The sequence below is a fragment of the Apostichopus japonicus genome, chromosome 4 (assembly GCF_037975245.1).
Source record: "Apostichopus japonicus isolate 1M-3 chromosome 4, ASM3797524v1, whole genome shotgun sequence".
NCBI classification, from domain to species: Eukaryota; Metazoa; Echinodermata; class Holothuroidea; order Aspidochirotida; family Stichopodidae; genus Apostichopus; species Apostichopus japonicus.
Window position 1 is genome coordinate 17,022,514 of NC_092564.1, and position 21,885 is coordinate 17,044,398.

General features: G+C 39.8%; 1 protein-coding gene across 1 annotated transcript; it reads left to right on the plus strand.

The window, feature by feature from the left end:
• The first annotated feature begins 4,277 nt into the window (after positions 1-4,277).
• Positions 4,278-21,064, plus strand: LOC139966630 (immunoglobulin-binding protein 1-like). The gene is made up of 8 exons (XM_071969868.1): positions 4,278-4,437; positions 6,300-6,412; positions 7,147-7,285; positions 9,372-9,551; positions 13,351-13,509; positions 14,832-14,971; positions 18,106-18,230; positions 19,229-21,064. The coding sequence occupies exons 1-8, from the start codon at positions 4,339-4,341 to the stop codon at positions 19,267-19,269; spliced, it is 996 nt and encodes a 331-aa protein (XP_071825969.1). The 5' UTR covers positions 4,278-4,338; the 3' UTR covers positions 19,270-21,064.
• Positions 21,065-21,885: the final 821 nt, after the last annotated feature.

The window sequence follows — 21,885 nt, forward strand, 5'->3', positions numbered from 1 at the left end:
TGATTTATTAGCCGTGTTTATTGTTAATAGTTCCAACGTAGTCCTTGGCACGCAGGATAAAGATGTTCACTGTTACACCCCAAACGATCAATACATCCCCGTCTATAATCCTTACCACTTATCGTCTTTTTCGGAATATTTTCATTTATTTTTATTTCGTTCCTTAAATCAATAAGACATTCACTGATCATTTGTTTATCTCATGTGCTCGTTAGGTCGTAAAAGAGCAGCTCCAACCATCTTGATTTTTTATCATCATTAAAAGAAAAAAATCGAACAGTTTTGTTCTACGATATGTCCAGGTACCTGAGATTTCCAAACATTTCCCCGATAGTCACGAAGAACGAGTTCTTTGTAGTTTCTGATCTGGAAAGGTATTAAATTGTCCCATTTGATGACAATCGCCCCAGATTTTCGTAACCGGCATTTCATCTATCTCTCTCTCTCTCCATTTGGGTAGAAGGTAGTATTCAACGATGAAAAGACGGAACAATATTTGAATGTTGGTAAACGTACTTGCTTTCATCTGGGTTTTATGCTTGCGGTTTGGCGGGAAGTTTTTTGTTTTTTCAGAGGAGAAAGCCGGGGCTTTAAGAATCCTTCTTACTTTGACCACGATTTTGTTAGATTATACAGCCTTCTTGATAATCTTTACCGCGTTATGCGTCACCTCCGGGTCTGACAAGGAAGCACGGTGGGGTGGGGCCCTTAGGAAATATCATAACTCCGGTTCAGGGTCATCTGAGTGGCCGGAAGGTATGGCATATACTTGTATTCTCATTTTCAAAAGATAAATAGCTATAGATTTAAGGCATAACGAATTAAGATTCCAAAAAGGAGTCACGGTAACCATAACTCTCGGCTATTCACTTGCCCCCAACCCCACCCCCCACGCCACCCCAGTTAGAACATCGATGGGTCACTCCAGGTACCATCACCTCATCAATTGATTCCATAATTCCAAGCCAATCTGCTGTTTCCACGTAGAAACTGAGACCGAAACTAATTAATATAATTTAAACATGATTGTGTTTTGCATGGTATGTTATTATCTTCTTACTTCCACCAAGTTTCCTTTCATTTCATATTCTTGAGAGTAATGTATTAACCCCCCCCCCCCGCCCCACCTCTACGGGACCCGCAATGATAGCTATATAGGAGGTTTGAATTTTGTTGTCAGGCATATAATCTGTGAGTTTATACCTTTCCATTTCCCCCTTTAGTGAAATTAAACCGAAAATTTTAAGTCGATTATTGACAACAAGGCTTAAAAAGCAAATGTCATATATAATATATGTATGAAAAGCATAATACACGAAATCAAGGGATTTTCGCAAGTAAATTACACCGAGCACAGCTTGTACTGGCTGTGTTAATCCATCTAGATAACCATTATGCTGTAATACTAATCATCGAGAGGCGATCGAATAAATTTGGCTGCATTTTGACGAGACAGAACGTGAAGGTAATTCTCTGCAAAGTCATAATGTTTTTTTGGAGGGTTTTTTTCATCAAATTTATGACACTAATATATTTCCGTAATTCTCTCGCAAATACGAACTGCAGCTTGAGAGTTGTGGTGATAAAATGTGCAGGTGCGTATCCAGGGGGGGGCGTTGGGGGCGCGCGCCCCCCGGGTAAGAAAAAGAGGAGAGAAAAAAAAAGAGAAGAAAAAAGGAAAAAAGAGGGGAAAAAAGAGGAGGAGGAGAGGAAGGAAGGGAAAAGAAAAAGAAGAAAGAGAGAAAAAGGAGAAAAGGAGGGAGTAAAAGAAAAACGCGAAGACACCGGGAAGAGAAAGAGGAACAGTGACATCATTACAGCGCTGAAGGGTAGCCAGTGGCGGATCAATGATTTCGCAAAAGTGTGACTCACCCAACCCCTTACACCGACAACTCCATTTTTTGACGTTTCCATTTTCCTCTCTCACTAATGATCTATACATATACTATATATGGTCTATCATAACGCGTGTGTAGAATTGTGCTATGAAACCGACTGTGGCTGGTCTCGAACTCGACCGTGTCGTCGGGGAACATGACGCATTTTGGGATGGGGGCGACCGCCCGCCCCCCCCCCATTCAGCATTTTTTTAAATGATATCGCTAAGTAATTTCTAAATGGAAAGTGCTTAGAGGCAACTTACAAGGCCTGGGAAGTGTCATTTCCAGCGATCTGGGAGACATTTTCAGCCAAAATTTTCTTGTACGCTTCGCGCCAACCTGTGGTGGCGCTACGCTTAGATAATTTGCCTACAGGCTTCGCCCCTCCCTTGGCAAATTCCTCGCTACGCGCCTGTTCGAATTTGTAACGCAAACAGCAGATATCACATCATATCAGTGAGCATGAAAATGGCGTTCCAGGATGAAAAGCCTCAAAATTGTCCGACTTGCATGAAAAAATAACCAAAAATTTTCGCGCGCCAAGCGCGCGTTCAACGTGTTCATGTCAATAACCTATAAGCAGGCATCGGTTATTACATCGCATGCCATCATGTACCGTATGGTCCGTTCAAATTGCGCAGTATACCGCGGGATGCTAATGTAAACAACGACATGTCTCATGTAGATGCATAAAAAGCATGGAGGTCCAATTATGTCAATACTCTCTTTTACATTAGTAATGGCGAATTAGGGGCTGCACCCCGCCGCGCAGTGGCGGAGCGTCCATACGGTCAGGGGGCGGATGCCCCCCTGACGGACTCAAATGGACTGCTGGCGCCTTTTTCAGCTCTTTACCACTTTTTACTTATTCGTGATTATTGACTTTTTTATTGCGCTCTCATCTACTTATTGACATTTGTCACATTTTGTTGGTGTAATTTGGCGATGACACCTTATTCTTCGTTTATCTGCAAATTAGCCAGGCCCGGAAAGGGTCATTTCCGCGATCTAGGGAGTATCTTGACCCAAAAATTTTCTGTACGCTACGCGCCAACCAGTGGTGGCGCTCCGCTTAGATAGTGTCGAAAGCGCCCCTACAGACCATTCTCGCCACTCCTGACCAATACCCCTAGCTCCGCCACTGCCGCCGCGCCCCTACGCCTATGTGTGTAGTGTTCGCTTTCGGAAATATCTGCTATTTTTTCATTTCCTTCAACCAAGTTTTATAATAGCCGTTATAAGAGGTTGTAATATTTCTACACTAATAAATTAACTGTGTCTGAAGTTTAGAAAATTTCTGACCAACATTCTGCATCACACTTCCCTCTACTCGTGCAATTTTGACCGGTCTGTTAGGGGTTGAAGGAAGTTTTTCTATATTGGTTGTCCATCATGATGAAATTTTATACAACATTATGGGTATGTTTTGAAGTGAGTTTATTCACGAGAAATGTGAATTTTCAAATTCTGAACAAATATGGGGCTTAAAACCTTGAAAAGTGGGGCTGACGGGTATTTTGGGCCGCGACGTAGAATCACCTACAAAAGCAAAGACCCACAGGAGATGCGATCAGGTCGAACATGATGTGTGCCGGGTTGACAATCTTCAAAAAGGTTATGGATGGAAAAAAAACTATTAGGAAATACTTGGTTCTCCAGGCAAAAAGTGTACATCTGGTTGGTCATTTCAAGCCCGAGAAGTGCCGTTTCCGGTGATCTGGGGGGTTTCAAAACAAGAAATTTTCTTGTACGCTGCGCGCCAACCGATGGTGGCGCTCCGCTTAGATAGTAATTCGCGCCCCCCGGGTTTGAAAATCCTGGATACGCGCCTGATGTGCCAGACCGTCTTTACACAGTTAGTGCTTACTTTTATAGAGGTTGCACAAGAGTCATCTGGAACAATTTAACTGATGAAATCAGGAACGCGTTTTAAAATGTACCTGAAGACCTTACATCATATAGTGAATGGCTATCTTCCTTCGTTGTTCTCTTTAATGAAAAGTTGTTGTCACATTTATTTGTCTCATATCTGGTGAAAAAAAACAAGCAAGCAAACGACCCTCCTTCATTCTTGTTAAACTTTAGATTATTATATGTAAACCATCACCTCTGGACTTCATTTGAAAATTCGCCAAACGTTCCCACCAATAACCCGACGTGGGGACATGATCAGCCGTGTTAACTACCAAATACAAGGGTCCCCCGTCCTCAATGGGCCCATATAACCGCTTCACCACGCTATGAATATTTTACCTCTGCCCCCCCCCCACCACCACCTTACTCTTGTCATTATTGGATGTTCAACTTTTCTCTGTATTTTTTTTAGGAGGAAGGAGTAAAGGGAAGACGTACGTGCTTTGCATTAACGGCGGCGCTATTTACATAAATATGAACACAGCCACCCACCACACATTGTTTTTAATTTTTATTATTGTTGGTAACAAATTTTGGAGTCGACATGGAACCCCAGAAGTTGTCATCTGTTTTCAACGAAGCTTGGGAGATAAACGAGAAGCTAGATAGCTCAGAGTCATCAACAGGGTCAGGAGAATACCAGGTTTAGTGCATTTACTGTTTCCTTACCAAAATTGTAGTTATGTTTAGCCTACAGTAAGATTTAAGTTGGTATGGTGTTGTAGATGCAAGGTAGACTGTACAGTTTAGTCCTTATAGAACCAGTTGCGCGAGTAAATATGGCTCGGCTTAAATCTCATGTCAATAGACATGCACTTGTAGACGGCGTAGCCTAGACTGGGTTTAAAACTTCAATAAGATAACATATGAACCCATTAACTTTAGAAATGTGTCTTAAACGAAAAGTAGCAGGTGTACATGTATGAAGGCTTCACAACTGTGGATACAGGCAATAATGATCAAAGTAGTTCTAACTAGTAGTAGGCTAGTACTAGTCTAGCCTGGGTTGACAGAAAATATTACTTTTGCAAGTTTTGGGTCATCTCTCTTGACTAGATCCAGACCGTAAAGTTTTTGATGTAAGGGGAAAACAAAAGGAAGTATATGAAATGCACAGAAACACAAAGTTTGAGACAAATTTGTTTGTAGAAATTTGCATATAAGACCATTGTTCTAATGGTGCATTAAGATGTAGGAATTAGTTCAAGATGAAAGGAAAATATTTTTGCCATAACAAAAAGGGTAGCCATCAACATATTCTATTTCGAAAGACTATGTTACACTTTGTAAGATGTTAATAATACATTCCAACCAATAAAGCCTATCCAGGTTCATGGCCACTTCACCTCTGAAGCAAATTGAAGTAATAAGTCAGTTACAAAGAAAGAATTTAAGCGATGTTCATGTTTTCAAGAAAGAAATTCAATCAAACAAATTGTTTGACCTTTGAGTTATGTTATTTAATTCCTCACATGGACCTTTATCAGCCTGGATGCCACAGTTATTTTATTCTCAAAATAACTGTGCCCAACCAATGCCCCTCACTAATTATGCCTGTCAGTCATATTCTTGTATGTCATTATAGTGCAGTGTAGACTGCAAAAGGCAACAACTTGTCCTCCTTGCTTCTGTCAGATTAAACATGGGAACCACAGGTAGACAGTATGGGATTTAGTGTAACAAAAACCGAATTAAAAGTATTATTGAAGTTTAACCCTGTAATATTGTAAAATATTTTTAGCTAAACAAAACTTAGCCTACTTAGTATCAGTAAAGAATAGCAGTTCTAATACTAGCAGAAGTATAAATATTCAATATGAAAAATTACAAGTATGCCATCAAAAAAGCATGTGATGAGAACATAGTACTTACAGAAGTGCCTGGTGTGCATTGCCTCTACATACCGTTTACAAGCTCTGTCACTCTAATGTACTTATCTGGTCTACAATACAGGCAGCACTGCCAACTACTCTGTGTCCTGGATATGACTAGCTCAAAGAACTGAAGCTCCTTGCCCTGCATAAAACTTCTCAAATTGTTCACTGGATGTGTTAGAGTGGTTGTACAAAGTGACACCTTCTTTTACATACATGTACTACACTAGGAGTGAGTCTTTACATAGGCAGGCGGCAAACGTTCAAGATAACTAACTTTGGAGCTACTGATGAACAGCAAGTACGGAAGAAGAGGAAACTGTGTTAACTCTGACCAAGTAGTTTTGTGTGAGGAATGCCTTGCAAACCGGAAAAATATACACAGATTTTAGTAGTATCTGTATCGATATTGTGGGGCGGTAATCTGACACAATTTTTTTGACTGGCGAACATGTTCCTTTGCACAAGGCCTACCACTTTACAGTCTGAGATTGGACTGAATTTTAACACAGAGTCAGACCATTTTGCTGACATATGTCATATTCAGAAGCAGAAAATGACTACCTCTTAATGATTTGATTTTATCAATCATTGAAATATATTTTTTCAAACTTATTCTTTGCTGATGCAGACACAACTCTCGAAATGCATTCAACTGTTAGAACGGGCAACTCTCATGGTCAACGATCTGAGCCTCTTCAGCCAGAACGAGACGGCCGAGGAGATCTCCACAAGTGATATCAGGTGAAGTGTGCGACATGACTCTATATTCTGAGTTTCTTTATATTTAGAGAGTAACATGGTTTCAATGTGATCAGGATTACCACATCCTTCCCCCACCCCCCCCCCCCACAAAAAAAAAGAAAATATAGAAAGTCAAATATGATCACTTATGCTGATGCTTCATCAAACAATAAACAAAGCATGTTTGCCCTCCAGAGAAAAATTTATCTAATTAGCATATATGTCTCAGTGTCTGAAAGAAAAGGTTGGGGGAGGAAGACACTCCAGGAAATCATACTTTATGATTTTTCCTCGAAATCAATCAATTGAATAACTGCATACTTAGTCATAATGTACAGTACCTTTAGTAGCTAGATTAATGGAAGGGTGGCTTTGTTATTAAATTGATCATCTGTCTTTCCTCTCTTGGATTTAAGTTCTCAATGTTTCACATTTTACAGCTCAAAGTACAGTACTCTACTTAATCAGCCCGTCAACCGTCTTTTTAAAAAATGTTAAACTCACTCAATGTTCCAGATTGTCAGATCTATGCTTATTAATTGTGACCTTCCAAATTGCCTCGGCTTTGAAATGTTTTAAAGTATCGCCATCTATTTGTGCACAATAAAAGCCCTCGCTCAGCTTTCCTCACCTTCTATCAAAGGTATCCAGACCTTTCTCAATTTTCAACGTTTCAAAATCAAACAATGAAACAATGTCACGTTTTGCCTTATTTTGATTTTGATGACCTGCAGATACCTCCTGTTACCGGCTCTCCTCGGAGATCTCACCATGAGAATTACGACCGATGAAAGACTCGACACTCTCAACAGAGCCAAAGTTTACTGGAAAGATTTCATAGCCAGGTGTAAATGTTATGAACTCACTGAGGAGGTGAGAAGATATTAATAGAGTTGGTGCCAGGTGCTTCTCTTTAGAGTACAATGATTTATAATTGGCTGAGCTATAATAAACTACAGTACTTAATATTACAAAACCTGTATGGAAAAAAGGTCATCCTATTGTAGTATCTATATTTGGTAACTTTGGCAGTATTCTTTTGAAGGGTTTCTAAATGAGGAGACCTAGCTATAAGTCTTCAGTGTATGTTCTATCATAAAGGCCCCTATGCGCTAATAGCCAAGAAACACACTTCCTGTTGCACTACCGTGCAATGGATGTAATACAGTGTGCAATTGATGTGATACAGTGTGCAATGGATGTAATACAGTGTGCAATTGATGTGATACAGTGTGCAATTGATGTGATACAGTGTGCAATTGATGTAATACAGTGTGCAATTGATGTGATACAGTGTGCAATGGATGTAATACAGTGTGCAATTGATGTGATACAGTGTGCAATTGATGTGATACAGTGTGCAATGGATGTAATACAGTGTGCAATTGATGTAATACAGTGTGCAATTGATGTAATACAGTGTGCAATGGATGTAATACAGTGTGCAATTGATGTAATACAGTGTGCAATTGATGTGATACAGTGTGCAATTGATGTGATACAGTGTGCAATTGATGTAATACAGTGTGCAATTGATGTAATACAGTGTGCAATTGATGTGATACAGTGTGCAATAGATATAAGACAGTGCGCAATAGATATATATTAAAGTGCAATAGATGACAGTGTGCAATAGATATAATACAGTGTGCAATAGATGTTATACAGTGTGCAATAGATGTGATACAGTGTGCAAAAGATGTGAAACAGTGTGCAATAGATATATAAAAATACAGTGCAATAGATATAATAATAGTGCAATAGATGTTATACAGTGTGCAATAGACATAATCGGTGTGAAAATAAGTGTAAAACAGTGCGCAACAGATAGAATACAGTGTGCAATATATTTGATATAATACAGTGCAATACATATCATACAGTGTGCAATAGATATAAGACAGTGCGCAATAGATATATTAAAGTGCAATAGATGACAGTGTGCAATAGATAGAATACAGTGTGCAATAGACTAGACAATACTAAAGATGAAGTGATTGGTTAACTTCTCTGGGTAACTGGAAACTTATGTGTCACAATTTTTTTTTTTTTGGGGGGGGGGGGTTTCTTTGTCATTGTTTTGTTCACCAACCTAAGTTTCTGTTGAGCCAATTATTAAACAGGTTCAAAGCCCAGAAAATGAGTCTTAATGTCTATCAAATAGTTTGTATTTCACTTTTGAAACTGGTCAATGTGATGGCCATAATGCACTATAAGCTTCAAGACTCACTGATCTTCCATGAAAACTGGGCCATGACCTACCAGATCCCCCTAGTGCAGAATCTATGCACAGAGCTCATCTGACATCTGGAAAAATCCTACAAACCACTGAAAAATTTGGCTCCAGAGTTTGTGGATCTATAGAATTACTAAATGTCCCCTAATGCCTGACATCAGAGCTAAGTGAAGTTTTTTTCCGGCCTTAACAGTATGTTGATAAGCTCTATGAGATAAACTGAACAGATATATCAATACTATACTTGTACATTCCTAAATTTCTGTGAACTCTTATGTTTGCCATTCTTATGTCTTTTTACCCTTTATCATCTTGTATTTGTCTTATATGTACATATGCGAGCTTGTAATTTCCCTTTTGGGATGAAATAAAGTTTTACTTACTTACTTACTTACTAAAGAAGGATTTAGGTAGATAGCAGTGGTGGATCCAGACTTTTCAGGAACAGGAGGCCTTGGATACAAGTATATATACGACAATTACTACAGAAATAGCAATGAATATTAGAAAACATTGGGAAAAGAAAAGGAAGTCCATGAAGAGCGTACTCAAATTTTGACAAAGTGTTCCTCGGTATGAGAAAAATTATATTATTTTTGGAGCTAATTTTTTTGTTAGCGTCGAAAGATTTCAGAAGAGGGAGCCCGGGACCCCTGAACACCCCTCCTTGGATGCAGCCTTTGATAGTATTGGTTCTCATTTCTGTGATCCTTTCCTTTTCAGGAGATTCCAGAAGAGCCATCGCAAGAGAGACCCCTGGTGACTGGACCTCCTAATCTTAGAGCGATGGAGGCTAACAGAGAAGCAAAGATCAAGAGATACAAAGAGAAAAAGGACATTGAGAAGAAGATGCAAGTCATAGGAACGTTGAAGTACATTACCACAAAAGATGAGGAAACTCAGGTATTATTTAACATATGAATTATGAATTGAATGTTTTTAAATTTTTGAAACAAGGTGAAAGGTAGAAAAGTCATTAAAGTGTTTGAATGAAATCATTTAGGTCACTGGACAACCAGGCTTTACATATTGGTTGTCCGAACGGCAAATTTGGTTGTCCTTAAAAAACAGTTGCAAAAAAAGACCAATATATACACTAGAAGAGATGTGTAAGTTGGTCAGTAGATCACCTCATAATAACAAAGAGAACCAGGGGCGTAGCGAAAGGGTTTTTGTTGGGGGGGTGTGGAGAATTTGATTTGCCGACGGATCTGGAAGTGGTGACTGAAATGGGGGAGGGGTCTAAGGGGAGCGGGTGTCCCCCTCCCCTTTGGAAATTTTTTAGTTTTGAAACGTCCTTAGATGCAATCTGGTGCATATTTTAGGTCAAATTTGATTTGCCGACGGATCTGGAAGTGGTGACTGAAATGGGGGAGGGGTCTAAGGGGAGGGGGTGTCCTCCTCCCCTTTGGAAAATTTTTAGTTTTGAAACGTCCTTAGATGCAATCTGGTGCATATTTTAAGTCAAACTTGATTTGCCGACGGATCTGGAAGTGGTGACTGAAATGGGGGAGGGGTCTAAGGGGAGGGGGTGTCCTCCTCCCCTTTGGAAAATTTTTAGTTTTGAAACGTCCTTAGATGCAATCTGGTGCATATTTTAAGTCAAATTTGATTTGCCGACGGATCTGGAAGTGGTGACTGAAATGGGGGAGGGGTCTAAGGGGAGGAGGTGTCCTCCTCCCCTTTGGCAATTTTTTAGTTTTGAAACGTCCTTAGATGCAATCTGGTGCATATTTTAAGTCAAATTTGATTTGCCGACGGATCTGGAAGTGGTGACTGAAATGGGGGAGGGGTCTAAGGGGAGGGGGTGTCCCCCTCCCCTTTGGAAATTTTTAGTTTTGAAACGTCCTTAGATGCAATCTGGTGCATATTTTAAGTCAAATTTGATTTGCCGACGGATCTGGAAGTGGTGACTGAAATGGGGGAGGGGTCTAAGGGGAGGGGGTGTCCCCCTCCCCTTTGGAAATTTTTAGTTTTGAAACGTCCTTAGATGCAATCTGGTGCATATTTTAAGTCAAATTTGATTTGCCGACGGATCTGGAAGTGGTGACTGAAATGGGGGAGGGGTCTAAGGGGAGGGGGTGTCCTCCTCCCCTTTGGAAATTTTTAGTTTTGAAACGTCCTTAGATGCAATCTGGTGCATATTTTAAGTCAAATTTGATTTGCCGACGGATGTGGAAGTGGTGACTGAAATGGGGGAGGGGTCTAAGGGGAGGGGGTGTCCCCCTCCCCTTTGGAAAATTTTTAGTTTTGAAACGTCCTTAGATGCAATCTGGTGCATATTTTAAGTCAAATTTGATTTGCCGACGGATGTGGAAGTGGTGACTGAAATGGGGGAGGGGTCTAAGGGGAGGGGGTGTCCCCCTCCCCTTTGGAAAATTTTTAGTTTTGAAACGTCCTTAGATGCAATCTGGTGCATATTTTAGGTCAAATTTGATTTGCCGACGGATCTGGAAGTGGTGACTGAAATGGGGGAGGGGTCTAAGGGGAGGGGGTGTCCCCCTCCCCTTTGGCAATTTTTTAGTTTTGAAACGTCCTTAGATGCAATCTGGTGCATATTTTAGGTCAAATTTGATTTGCCGACGGATCTGGAAGTGGTGACTGAAATGGGGGAGGGGTCTAAGGGGAGGGGGTGTCCCCCTCCCCTTTGGAAAATTTTTAGTTTTGAAACGTCCTTAGATGCAATCTGGTGCATATTTTAGGTCAAATTTGATTTGCCGACGGATCTGGAAGTGGTGACTGAAATGGGGGAGGGGTCTAAGGGGAGGGGGTGTCCCCCTCCCCTTTGGCAATTTTTTAGTTTTGAAACGTCCTTAGATGCAATCTGGTGCATATTTTAGGTCAAATTTGATTTGCCGACGGATCTGGAAGTGGTGACTGAAATGGGGGAGGGGTCTAAGGGGAGGGGATGTCCCCCTCCCCTTTGGCAATTTTTTAGTTTTGAAACGTCCTTAGATGCAATCTGGTGCATATTTTAGGTCAAATTTGATTTGCCGACGGATCTGGAAGTGGTGACTGAAATGGGGGAGGGGTCTAAGGGGAGGGGGTGTCCTCCTCCCCTTTGGCAATTTTTTAGTTTTGAAACGTCCTTAGATGCAATCTGGTGCATATTTTAGGTCAAATTTGATTTGCCGACGGATCTGGAAGTGGTGACTGAAATGGGGGAGGGGTCTAAGGGGAGGGGGTGTCCCCCTCCCCTTTGGAAAATTTTTAGTTTTGAAACGTCCTTAGATGCAATCTGGTGCATATTTTAGGTCAAATTTGATTTGCCGACGGATCTGGAAGTGGTGACTGAAATGGGGGAGGGGTCTAAGGGGAGGGGATGTCCCCCTCCCCTTTGGCAATTTTTTAGTTTTGAAACATACTTAGATGCAATCTGGTGCATATTTTAGGTCAAATTTGATTTGCCGACGGATCTGGAAGTGGTGACTGAAATGGGGGAGGGGTCTAAGGGGAGGGGGTGTCCTCCTCCCCTTTGGAAAATTTTTAGTTTTGAAACGTCCTTAGATGCAATCTGGTGTATATTTTAGGTCAAATTTGATTTGCCGACGGATCTGGAAGTGGTGAATGAAATGGGGGAGGGGTCTAAGGGGAGGGGGTGTCCTCCTCCCCTTTGGAAAGTTTTTAGTTTTGAAACGTCCTTAGATGCAATCTGGTGTATATTTTAAGTCAAATTTGATTTGCCGACGGATCTGGAAGTGGTGACTGAAATGGGGGAGGGGTCTAAGGGTAGGGGGTCCACCCCTCCCCTTTGGAAATTTTTTAGTTTTGAAACGTCCTTAGATACAATCTGGTGCATATTTTAAGTCAAATTTGGCACGGAAGAAGCTCCCGTTCTCCTTTTCTCTATTCAGCTTTCCTTCTTTCTTCCCCTTCCGCTCTCTTCACCTTTTCTCCTTTTGCCGACAGACCCAAAATTTGCCGACAGCGACCAAATTATTGGGGGGGTGTGACACCCCCCCACACCTCCCCGCTCGCTACGCCCCTGAAGAGAACCTCTAACACCTCTCCATATAATAGTTTTTGCACCCCTTCATTAGTTATCACACACTGTTTGTCTGGAAGCGTTACCTGTACTACAATAAGTGAATGTTAGGCTATGTTGCAGCCTACACTAAATCCTACAGCATATCTGTTCAAAGAATAGCCTTATATCCTAGTTGCAAAATTCAATATGCCTAGATGACCCAAAAAAATAAAAAATACATTTGAGATTTGAGGATATATTTTCCTACTATTTTATATTTCCACCAGTTCATGTTGTGAGAAAATAAAATTTTATCCCAACTAAAGCTGACTTTTAAATAAAACTTCAATAATAAAACTTCAACATTTAGAGAAAAACAACATTCTTTCCACCTTTACTTTGTAAGTAAAAAACATTGAAAGGAAATTTATAGCACAAAGATTGCAAGTTCTAGTCTTGGTCAGATCATTGCTTTGTGCCTGTGCCTTTGGACAAGGCACTTTATCTCCATTGTCTCTCTTCACTTAGGTGTATAAATGGATGGGGGGCCTGTGAGATAAAACTGTCAGCTGGGCGCTGTTTAACTGCTGCCATGTGGAGGGATTGTCTCTACATGTTTGACAGGTTATCGTTGACCAGGGTAATATTGTAATGCGCCTTGAGCACTGTTATCGGTGGATATGTCTGCGCTTTATAAATCCTCAATATCAATATTATTATTGTTTGCCCATACAGAGGGAATATTACCTTCTTTTGCTCAAGAGTTGGATCAACAAGGGTTTAGAGGAGCTACCCGGGCTTTATCAAGAGGCAGAAATGCTGGAGTTCATGGCCAAGAGGAGAGAACGAGGGGAGGAGAATGAACCCACGGCGGCGGTCGAACCAGCTCGAAAAGTCAGTCTTATGCTTGAAGTTTCAAGCAATTATTTATATGTCATGGACATTGTTCTCCCGACACACAAAGATATGAATATCTGATATATTGTTAGTTCCTTATCTTAATGGTACAACAGGATAAGAAATAAATGCAAAAGCCATTTTGATAGAATGTTGTAATTTATGTAATGCCATAATATCATGGTCAACTTTTTCATAGCCCAGGTGGAGGCTTACACACAGTTTTACAGCATGTGAAGCTATCTAAATGTCGTTTACATATTAACCATGCCAACAGAAAGGTGAGGGGTGAGGCAAATTGCACCGTGGTCTTCCCTTGACAACAAATTTAAAGGGACTATATAGCAGATATACTGATCCCAGGAATTGTGTTTGTTACCCTGAATACCAACCGTCAAACAATGCTTGGTGATGACATTACTACATGTTACCTCAGTAAGGTTGCATTTTTTAAAATAATAAAAATTCCTGGAATTGTCTTCAGATTTTATCAGAATTTCAAAAGTGATAAAATATTTTAGGACTGGACATCATAATTAGACAAATATCTCCAAGCCATTTTAGAAGAAGTGCCATACCCTTGAGAAAATAAGGTTACAGTGAATGTTAGAAAATAAGTACACTAATTCTCTGCAAATGGGGCTCTCCAACAGAGGGCGCTGTCACAACGATCCTAACATGCATGATCAGTAGTGTTTTAACCATCTCTGAATTTAAAGGATTAACACGATTGCGTGAAAGCAGTCACAACTTTCACAAACACACCGGGTGCATTTGCACACTGTACCACTGGGTGATTGACAACACTGTTCCATCTGTACAATTTTACCGAATGAAAACCCATTCTTATCTGAAGACAAAAGTTGAGGTGATTAAAACAGTAAACTTGACTTGAATCTTCCGAAATATAGTTCAAGAGGTCTCTTCATCATTTATAGTTACAAACAAAACTGTATATATACCACTAATTATTGACTCATGGTACCGTTACAATCTGTGGTCAGAGAGCTCTTTGAGTTTAGGAAGGGGATGGGAGGGGATGGGAGTAAGGAAGGTAGGGGAGGGGAAGGAATGAGGTATGAGAGGTTTAATGACAGGGGAGGAGTTTGATATACAGTGTCTTGGACAAAGGTTAGGAAGTGAAGGGATTATTAAATGACTGAATTTTCCCATATAAGATAGCACTCTTAGTTTGTGAATGGTTGGTTTCACTCCATATGTTTGAGTCATTCCGTCTCTGTACGATCTAGACTCTTCATTCCTGCTATCTCGTTGGTTTTTATGTCTCTATGTGTCTCTCCCACATTTGAATCACCCAGCCGTTGAAACCATTCGTGTTGCTGAGAGACAAGTTACAGGCTCATGTGTTTGGTGCCGGTTACCCTAGTCTACCCACGATGACGTTAGAGGAATATTTCCAGAAAGAAATTGATGAAGGAAAGATACAGTTAGACTCCAGGTAGATCTTTGGTTTTCTTTTCCTTTCACTCCTTAACTGGAAAAAACATTGTCACAATGCATAAAGGTAGTAAGCACTCTATGTAGATTGAGACCACCAGCTTACAGTATTCATAAATGCAAAGCATCTAGTAGCTTCTGCAGCATATTCTGTGCAATGTTCCAACTTAAAGTGGGGGAGGTGGGAGCCCTTGATTAAACTCTTGCTCTTATGAAGCTAAGTTTCCCGGTGATACGCGTTGATCAGACAGTCTGTAAAATGTAGGCCGCACTTTCTTCCTACTTGCCTCCTTGTACTCTTACTTTGCTCGCAGCATTTTTGTAAATCTAGTACAAGATTAGGTACCGATACTCGTGCAGCTCACAGCCTTGTAATCGCCTCCTATTGGTTCCATGGGAAATGAAGTTGTAGTCATAGTGATGCCTTCAGGCTAACCCTAGTAACATTTATAGTAAGTTAACTTTATTTACACACAGCATTTGTGTAAATCTAGTACAAGATTAGGTACCTGTTCTCGTGCAGCTCACAGCCTTGTACTAGACTCTTATTGGTACCATAGGAAATGTAGTTGTAGTCATGGTGATGACTTCAGACTAACCCTAGTAACGTTAGTAAGTTAACTTTATTTACACGCAGCATTTTCGTAAATCTAATACAAGATTAGGTACTGGTACTCGTGCAGCTCACAGCCTTGTAATCGCCTCCTATTGGTTCCATGGGAAATGTAGTTGTAGTCATAGTGATGCCTTCAGGCTAACCCTAGTAACATTTATAGTAAGTTAACTTTATTTACACACAGCATTTGTGTTAATCTAGTACAAGATTAGGTACCGGTTCTCGTGCAGCTCACAGCCTTGTACTAGACTCCTATTGGTACCATGGGAAATGTAGTTGTAGTCATAGTGATGCCTTCAGGCTAACCCTAGTAACATTTATAGTAAGTTAACTTTATTTACACACAGCATTTGTGTAAATCTAGTACAAGATTAGGTACCGGTTCTCGTGCAGCTCACAGCCTTGTACTAGACTCTTATTGGTACCATGGTACCAAATGTAGTTGTAGTCATGGTGATGACTTCAGACTAACCCTAGTAACGTTAGTAAGTTAACTTTATTTACACGCAGCATTTTTGTAAATCTAATACAAGATTAGGTACCGGTACTCGTGCAGCTCACAGCCTTGTACTCGACTCCTATTGGTACCATGGGAAATGTAGTTGTAGTCATGGTGATGACTTCAGACTAACCCTAGTAACGTTAGTAAGTTAACTTTATTTACACGCAGCATTTTTGTAAATCTAATACAAGATTAGGTACCGGTACTCGTGCAGCTCAAAGCCTTGTACTCGACTCTTATTGGTACCATGGGAAATATAGTTGTAGTCATGGTGATGGCTTCAGGCTAACCCAAGTAACGTTAGTAAGTTGACTTTATTTACATGGTCGTCGAGAGGGAAATATTAATGCGTATTTCGCTCTCAGACTGCATGTATTACTTTATCCCTTATCTACATTGTAGCGATCAGCATACAGATAATAGTATCGAACAATTCAGCACCACCTGTCCCGCTCTGAAGTCTTGTAACATTTGTGATTGGAAGTGAATTACTTCTCAAAAAGCAACATATTATACTATAGACTCATTGGCAAAGGTCTTCCCATCATCAACTTTCTTTGTCAAGAATCAAGGAATTTGTTAACATTTAAGTCCTTTTGAGTTTCTATGATTTGTGATAAGTGCTAATGAAAGCTTCAGCATTAAGAAGAAACATTTAGTCAGCATCAGATTGGCACAGCAAGAGACCCATGTCCAAACGAGGATGGGGGTGGTGAGGGAGAAGGGGTGGCTGCAGCCAGGCAATGTAGGGCACAACCTATTGTGCTTAACGGTGTCACACGCAATAGTCGGCGTGTGGGCGTTCGGAGGTAATCTCTCTTTGTTTATTAATACGGATTCATCCTAGCTGAGCAAGGTTTTGCCTCCATAGTTGTTTTAACTACAGTTGCTTCATTTGATCACGATCCAATTAATCCACGACAGGCTTCTGATACATGACAAAAACACGAGAAGTATCTCAACTCTTTGACCTCTGTACTAATTCAAGGATTGAGGGTGTAAGGTTGCTCGTTAACAGATCTTTGGTACACTTTTGAAATATCGATCATCAAAAACTCACGTTCTGATAGACCGTTTGCTTTTAACAGGACACAATTTTTCATTCTCTTTTGACAACATCTATGCTTCCCCCTAACCCTCTCCCTCCTCCTCACCCCTCACAAGACACAAAATGAACATGAATTATGTGATTTTTTAGTAAGGATTCCTATCTTTATTTTTGGCAAAGTATGAAATGGGACAAACATTGGTTGCTTTCTATTGATACCATGCCGGTTAAGGAAACCTTGATAATAAGGCTGAAATCCAAATTAATGTCTACATAAAGTTGCATGACAATGCAATTTTTGTGCATTGCTTTTTGTCAATGAGTGGCAATGGGATGGAACAAGAAGGAGGGGAGTGTGGAATGTGGGAGGGTTACAGAGTTGATCTGGTAGAAAGTGGATGTGTTTTTTTGAAATCCTTAAGGACACTAATAACTGGCTGTTTTCAGACCACATTTATGCAAGGCTTATCGTTACGACTAATAACAAATTACAAAGAGGTAAGTTACAACTTTGCTAGAGCTGGCTGCATGTCATATTTTATTTTTGTTTTATTTCTCAACCTAGGGTCGCACAGTTCTTTACATTTATATGAATACATATATATATATGTGTGTTTATATATATATGTGTATATATATATATATATATATATATATATATATATTTACATATATATATATGTATATGAATACATATATATATATGTATATATGTGTGTGTGTATATATATATACTGTATATATATATATATATATATATACATATATATATATATGTATATGAATACATATATATATATGTATATATGTGTGTGTATATATATATACATATGGTGCATATGATGTACATTTTGTGTTTTATTTGTGTTGTATACATATTTGTATATATATGATGTCTATATATACTTTGTATGTATATATATATATATATATATATATATGATTCATATATTTTGTTTGCATCACCAGGAATCCTGGCCCTCAAGAGGAAGCAGAGGAGAAAGAGGCAGCAGAGGTTAAGAAAGAGCTAGAGGTGGAGACAGATGATAGAGCTGCCTTACAGAAAGCAAGAGAATGGGATGATTGGAAAGATGGTGAATTTTATTCATATTTCCCTTTGATTAAAGGATAGTACAGGTGAAAGTTTATTTCTGACCAATGAGATGGGAACATACATATTTAATATCATGGTGAAGCCTGTATTCAATTCCTATGCTCCATTTTCTAGATCATTGTCTGTCTGTTATAAATACATTTGGGTTGTCTACATCCTTGTGGGAGATGTTGGAGTTAGGAATGTAATGTTTGGACAGAGTACACTACCATTTATTATTTCTTGACAAGATTGGTAGTAAAAAAGCGTCACAAAAGTATGCTGTTATTTTGCCTATATGTTCAGAGTTAGGGTAATTACTTTCCAACAATTGTAGGTCAGGTCAACTCATGTGACCTAACTCATACCCTATGTAGCACCTCAGCATGCCCCTTCTCATGTAGCTTACTAATAATCATGTAAGCTAACTCATACCCTGTGTAGCACCTCAGCATGCTCCTTCTCATGTAGCATGTTAGCTAACTCATACCCTATGTAGCACCTCAGCATGCCCCTTCTCATGTAGCTTACTAATAATCATGTTAGCTAACTCATACTCTGTGTAGCACCTCAGCATGCCCCTTCTCATGTAGCATGTGAGCTAACTCATACCCTATGTAGCACCTCAGCATGCCCCTTCTCAGGTAGCTTACCAATCATCATGTTAGCTAACTCATACCCTGTGTGGCACCATAACACCCCCCCCCCCCCTTTTCATTTTGGTCTGACTGACATTCTTGTTTATCATCATTTGTCATTCACTGTCATATCTCACTCATTCCCTCTTGTATCCCCTCTCATACTCCTAATAAGACTTTTATCCCTTCAAAGACAGAATTGCTGCTCCTTTTGAACAAATGTTATTATGATATTAATCTTACCTGTCATCGAATTATTCTTTATTTATTGAAAGATGTTTTCCTTTGAATATGTGAAGGATAATCACAAGCGACATTGATATGAAATTAGTATCCATTGTTTTACCATCTCTTTTCACAGATCACAAAACAGGCTGGGGTAACCGTGACAATATGGGCTAGTTTCTCTCTGATGGTCAGTCAACTTTTCTGTTAACTGTCGTACCTTGAGGTCTGGACATATTGCTTCACAGGATATATCCCTTGAACCAGATCGAAAGTGCAGAAGCGACAGTTTTATGCAAACTCTAAAAATGTGACAGTTCGATTCCGGCATCAGTCATGAAAATAGAGAGTAACTGGTCCAGATATCTGATGAAGGCTTTCACGAGGATGAAATGAAGTGTTGCATCTAGAATTACCCTGGGAACCCTCCAGGGGAAGGGTCCCCAAAGGTGTTGATATCGACCCCTCCCAGGTGTCGATAGGACAACCTGCAGGGGTCAATTCAGGGGTCAATTATAAAGCCTACTGAAAGGTTATGTTAATTTATCTTCATGTGTTAAACATACTGATGCTAGTGTAAAATATCTTCTTAAGTTTTCAGATATTGCATTTGTTTTCTTTGGGGGTCAGTGAAGGATTCCATGAAGTTTCATATAGCTCCTCGAGTACTTTTTGTTTTTCCTGACATCATCTTTTTTATACAAAGATGCAGCCTGTATAATTAACATAGTCACGTGATCAGTTTAACTCTGTTCATTCATTAAGGAAACAAAGCCTGCAGTCATAGTTAGCTTGCATAATAGATGTTATCATCAGCAACTACCCCTCCCTTTCTCCCTACCCCCCCCACCCCATATAGCTTCCCAAATTCTTGTCCCACGTGAACTACGGTTGCTGTATCAAAATTAATCAACTCCATTGACTTACACAATAAATTTGTCACATTCGAAGGTCGCTAGAAACATAAATAACTGGTTTCAACTCACATGTCCTTCCCTGATAGCTTGGATTGTCATGGCACTTGCAAATGTACGTACAATACCTGTGTCGACTTTTCAGCTAGGCAAGGCATATGGTTATTGTATTACTGATCCCATTGATGCTGGTGTTGTACCCCATTCAGGCTGCTCTGTACCCATACGATGTTAAATGAACATGTTCTGGTTGAATTATTATGATGATTATTATGATTTAAAAACATGTATATTAAAGCTGAATATCTTGAAAACCATCATTATAGTAAACATGGTCATCATTTCGTGCACTTCCGGTTTCTCTATTTCGGGGGGTATAATATGTCGTATCGAGACAACAACAAAATGTCTGCCTAAGGGTTACCGTTTATGAACAGTTATAAATATGAATATGTATGATATCAAAGACAGAGATGAAAACGAGAATCAAATTATGAAGATGAGGACAACATTATCAGTAAGAGTACAAGCAGAATTTACATTGTTACTTTTATTTGAGGAAAGTCACCCTAGATAGCAAAGGAAACGACTTGATACACACTCAACCCCATACATGGCATGACGATGTCAAATCAAGTGAGCATGACTGGGGTGGGAGGGTGGGACCCTTGCAATGGGAATAGACCTATATACTGATCAGGTTAAAGGGTTGGTGAGGGATCTATGCTATGTACCGTTAACACTTGATCTTAGCCAAAGGGCAGAGAAGCAAATTTCCCTTGGTATGATACGATAACAAGACCCTTATCGGGAGTAAGCAATCTTCCACTATTTTATTTAAACTCGATTTTCCCATAATGCACTGAGTATGACTCTGCGAGCGTATACGAGAACGGACTTGCTACAAGTCGATTGATGCGTGTTTATCAATATCGATGAATATGTATAGCTGTAAAGGATCATGATGTGTTTTCAGTCACTGTATGACTGAAAGCATATATCCTTTAAAGAGTTCAGTATTCATGAATAATATGAATAATAAATGACTTATAAATATGCATGATAGATCTTCTTTTCATTGTCTTCGATATGCGTTGAATTCTGCAAATATTATTTTTCGTACAGAACTTCAGAGGATCGACGGAACTTGTTATTGTGTTTGAATGTCAGAAAGTTAAAAACACCAACCCAACCATCAGGTTTAGCTTCTATGACAGAGATCTCTATGAAGCAAAATTCCACCAAACAGCTGAGGAAAATATTGTTTCGTTTGGGAGATATCCTAGCTAAAAGTCGGGTCTGGGAGCTGTCATTATGTCACTAGGATCCGAAACCATTTTTCCTTCATATTTTCAGAGCGGGCATGTTAATGGCATTGAAGACTCGCCCCAAACCGCGTGCCTCGCTCTGAAAAAGATAACTTTCCGTTGCTTGCAAATGACGTTTCCTTCTTGTCGCTACAAAATGCAGACAGTAATGAAACGTGGTCCCTTGTTATCTTTTATCTAGACCTGAGATGTCCACGCTGCTATGTACACTGTGTTGTGGGTATTGACCGTAGCTGTATGTATTGACTACACTAATAGTGTCTAATTACCGACGGCAGCCTGTAAGCTGTGTGTGTATTTTCTGGGATCGATGGTGGTGTCTAACACTTCTGTTACACCTCCTTCGAAACTAGGTCAGATTACCGGCATGAGACGTTTCTTTGTGCGCGAATCTTCACACCCTTTAACTGTTTGACCCTGATACCAATGACATCATTAGGTCAGCTGCAATATTTAAGATTTGTAAATCCCATCATCATAGAAAATAAAGATAGCAAAGAAAGAAAAAAATAAACAATTGGAGCACGTGTGACTCGATGATGTCATATTTA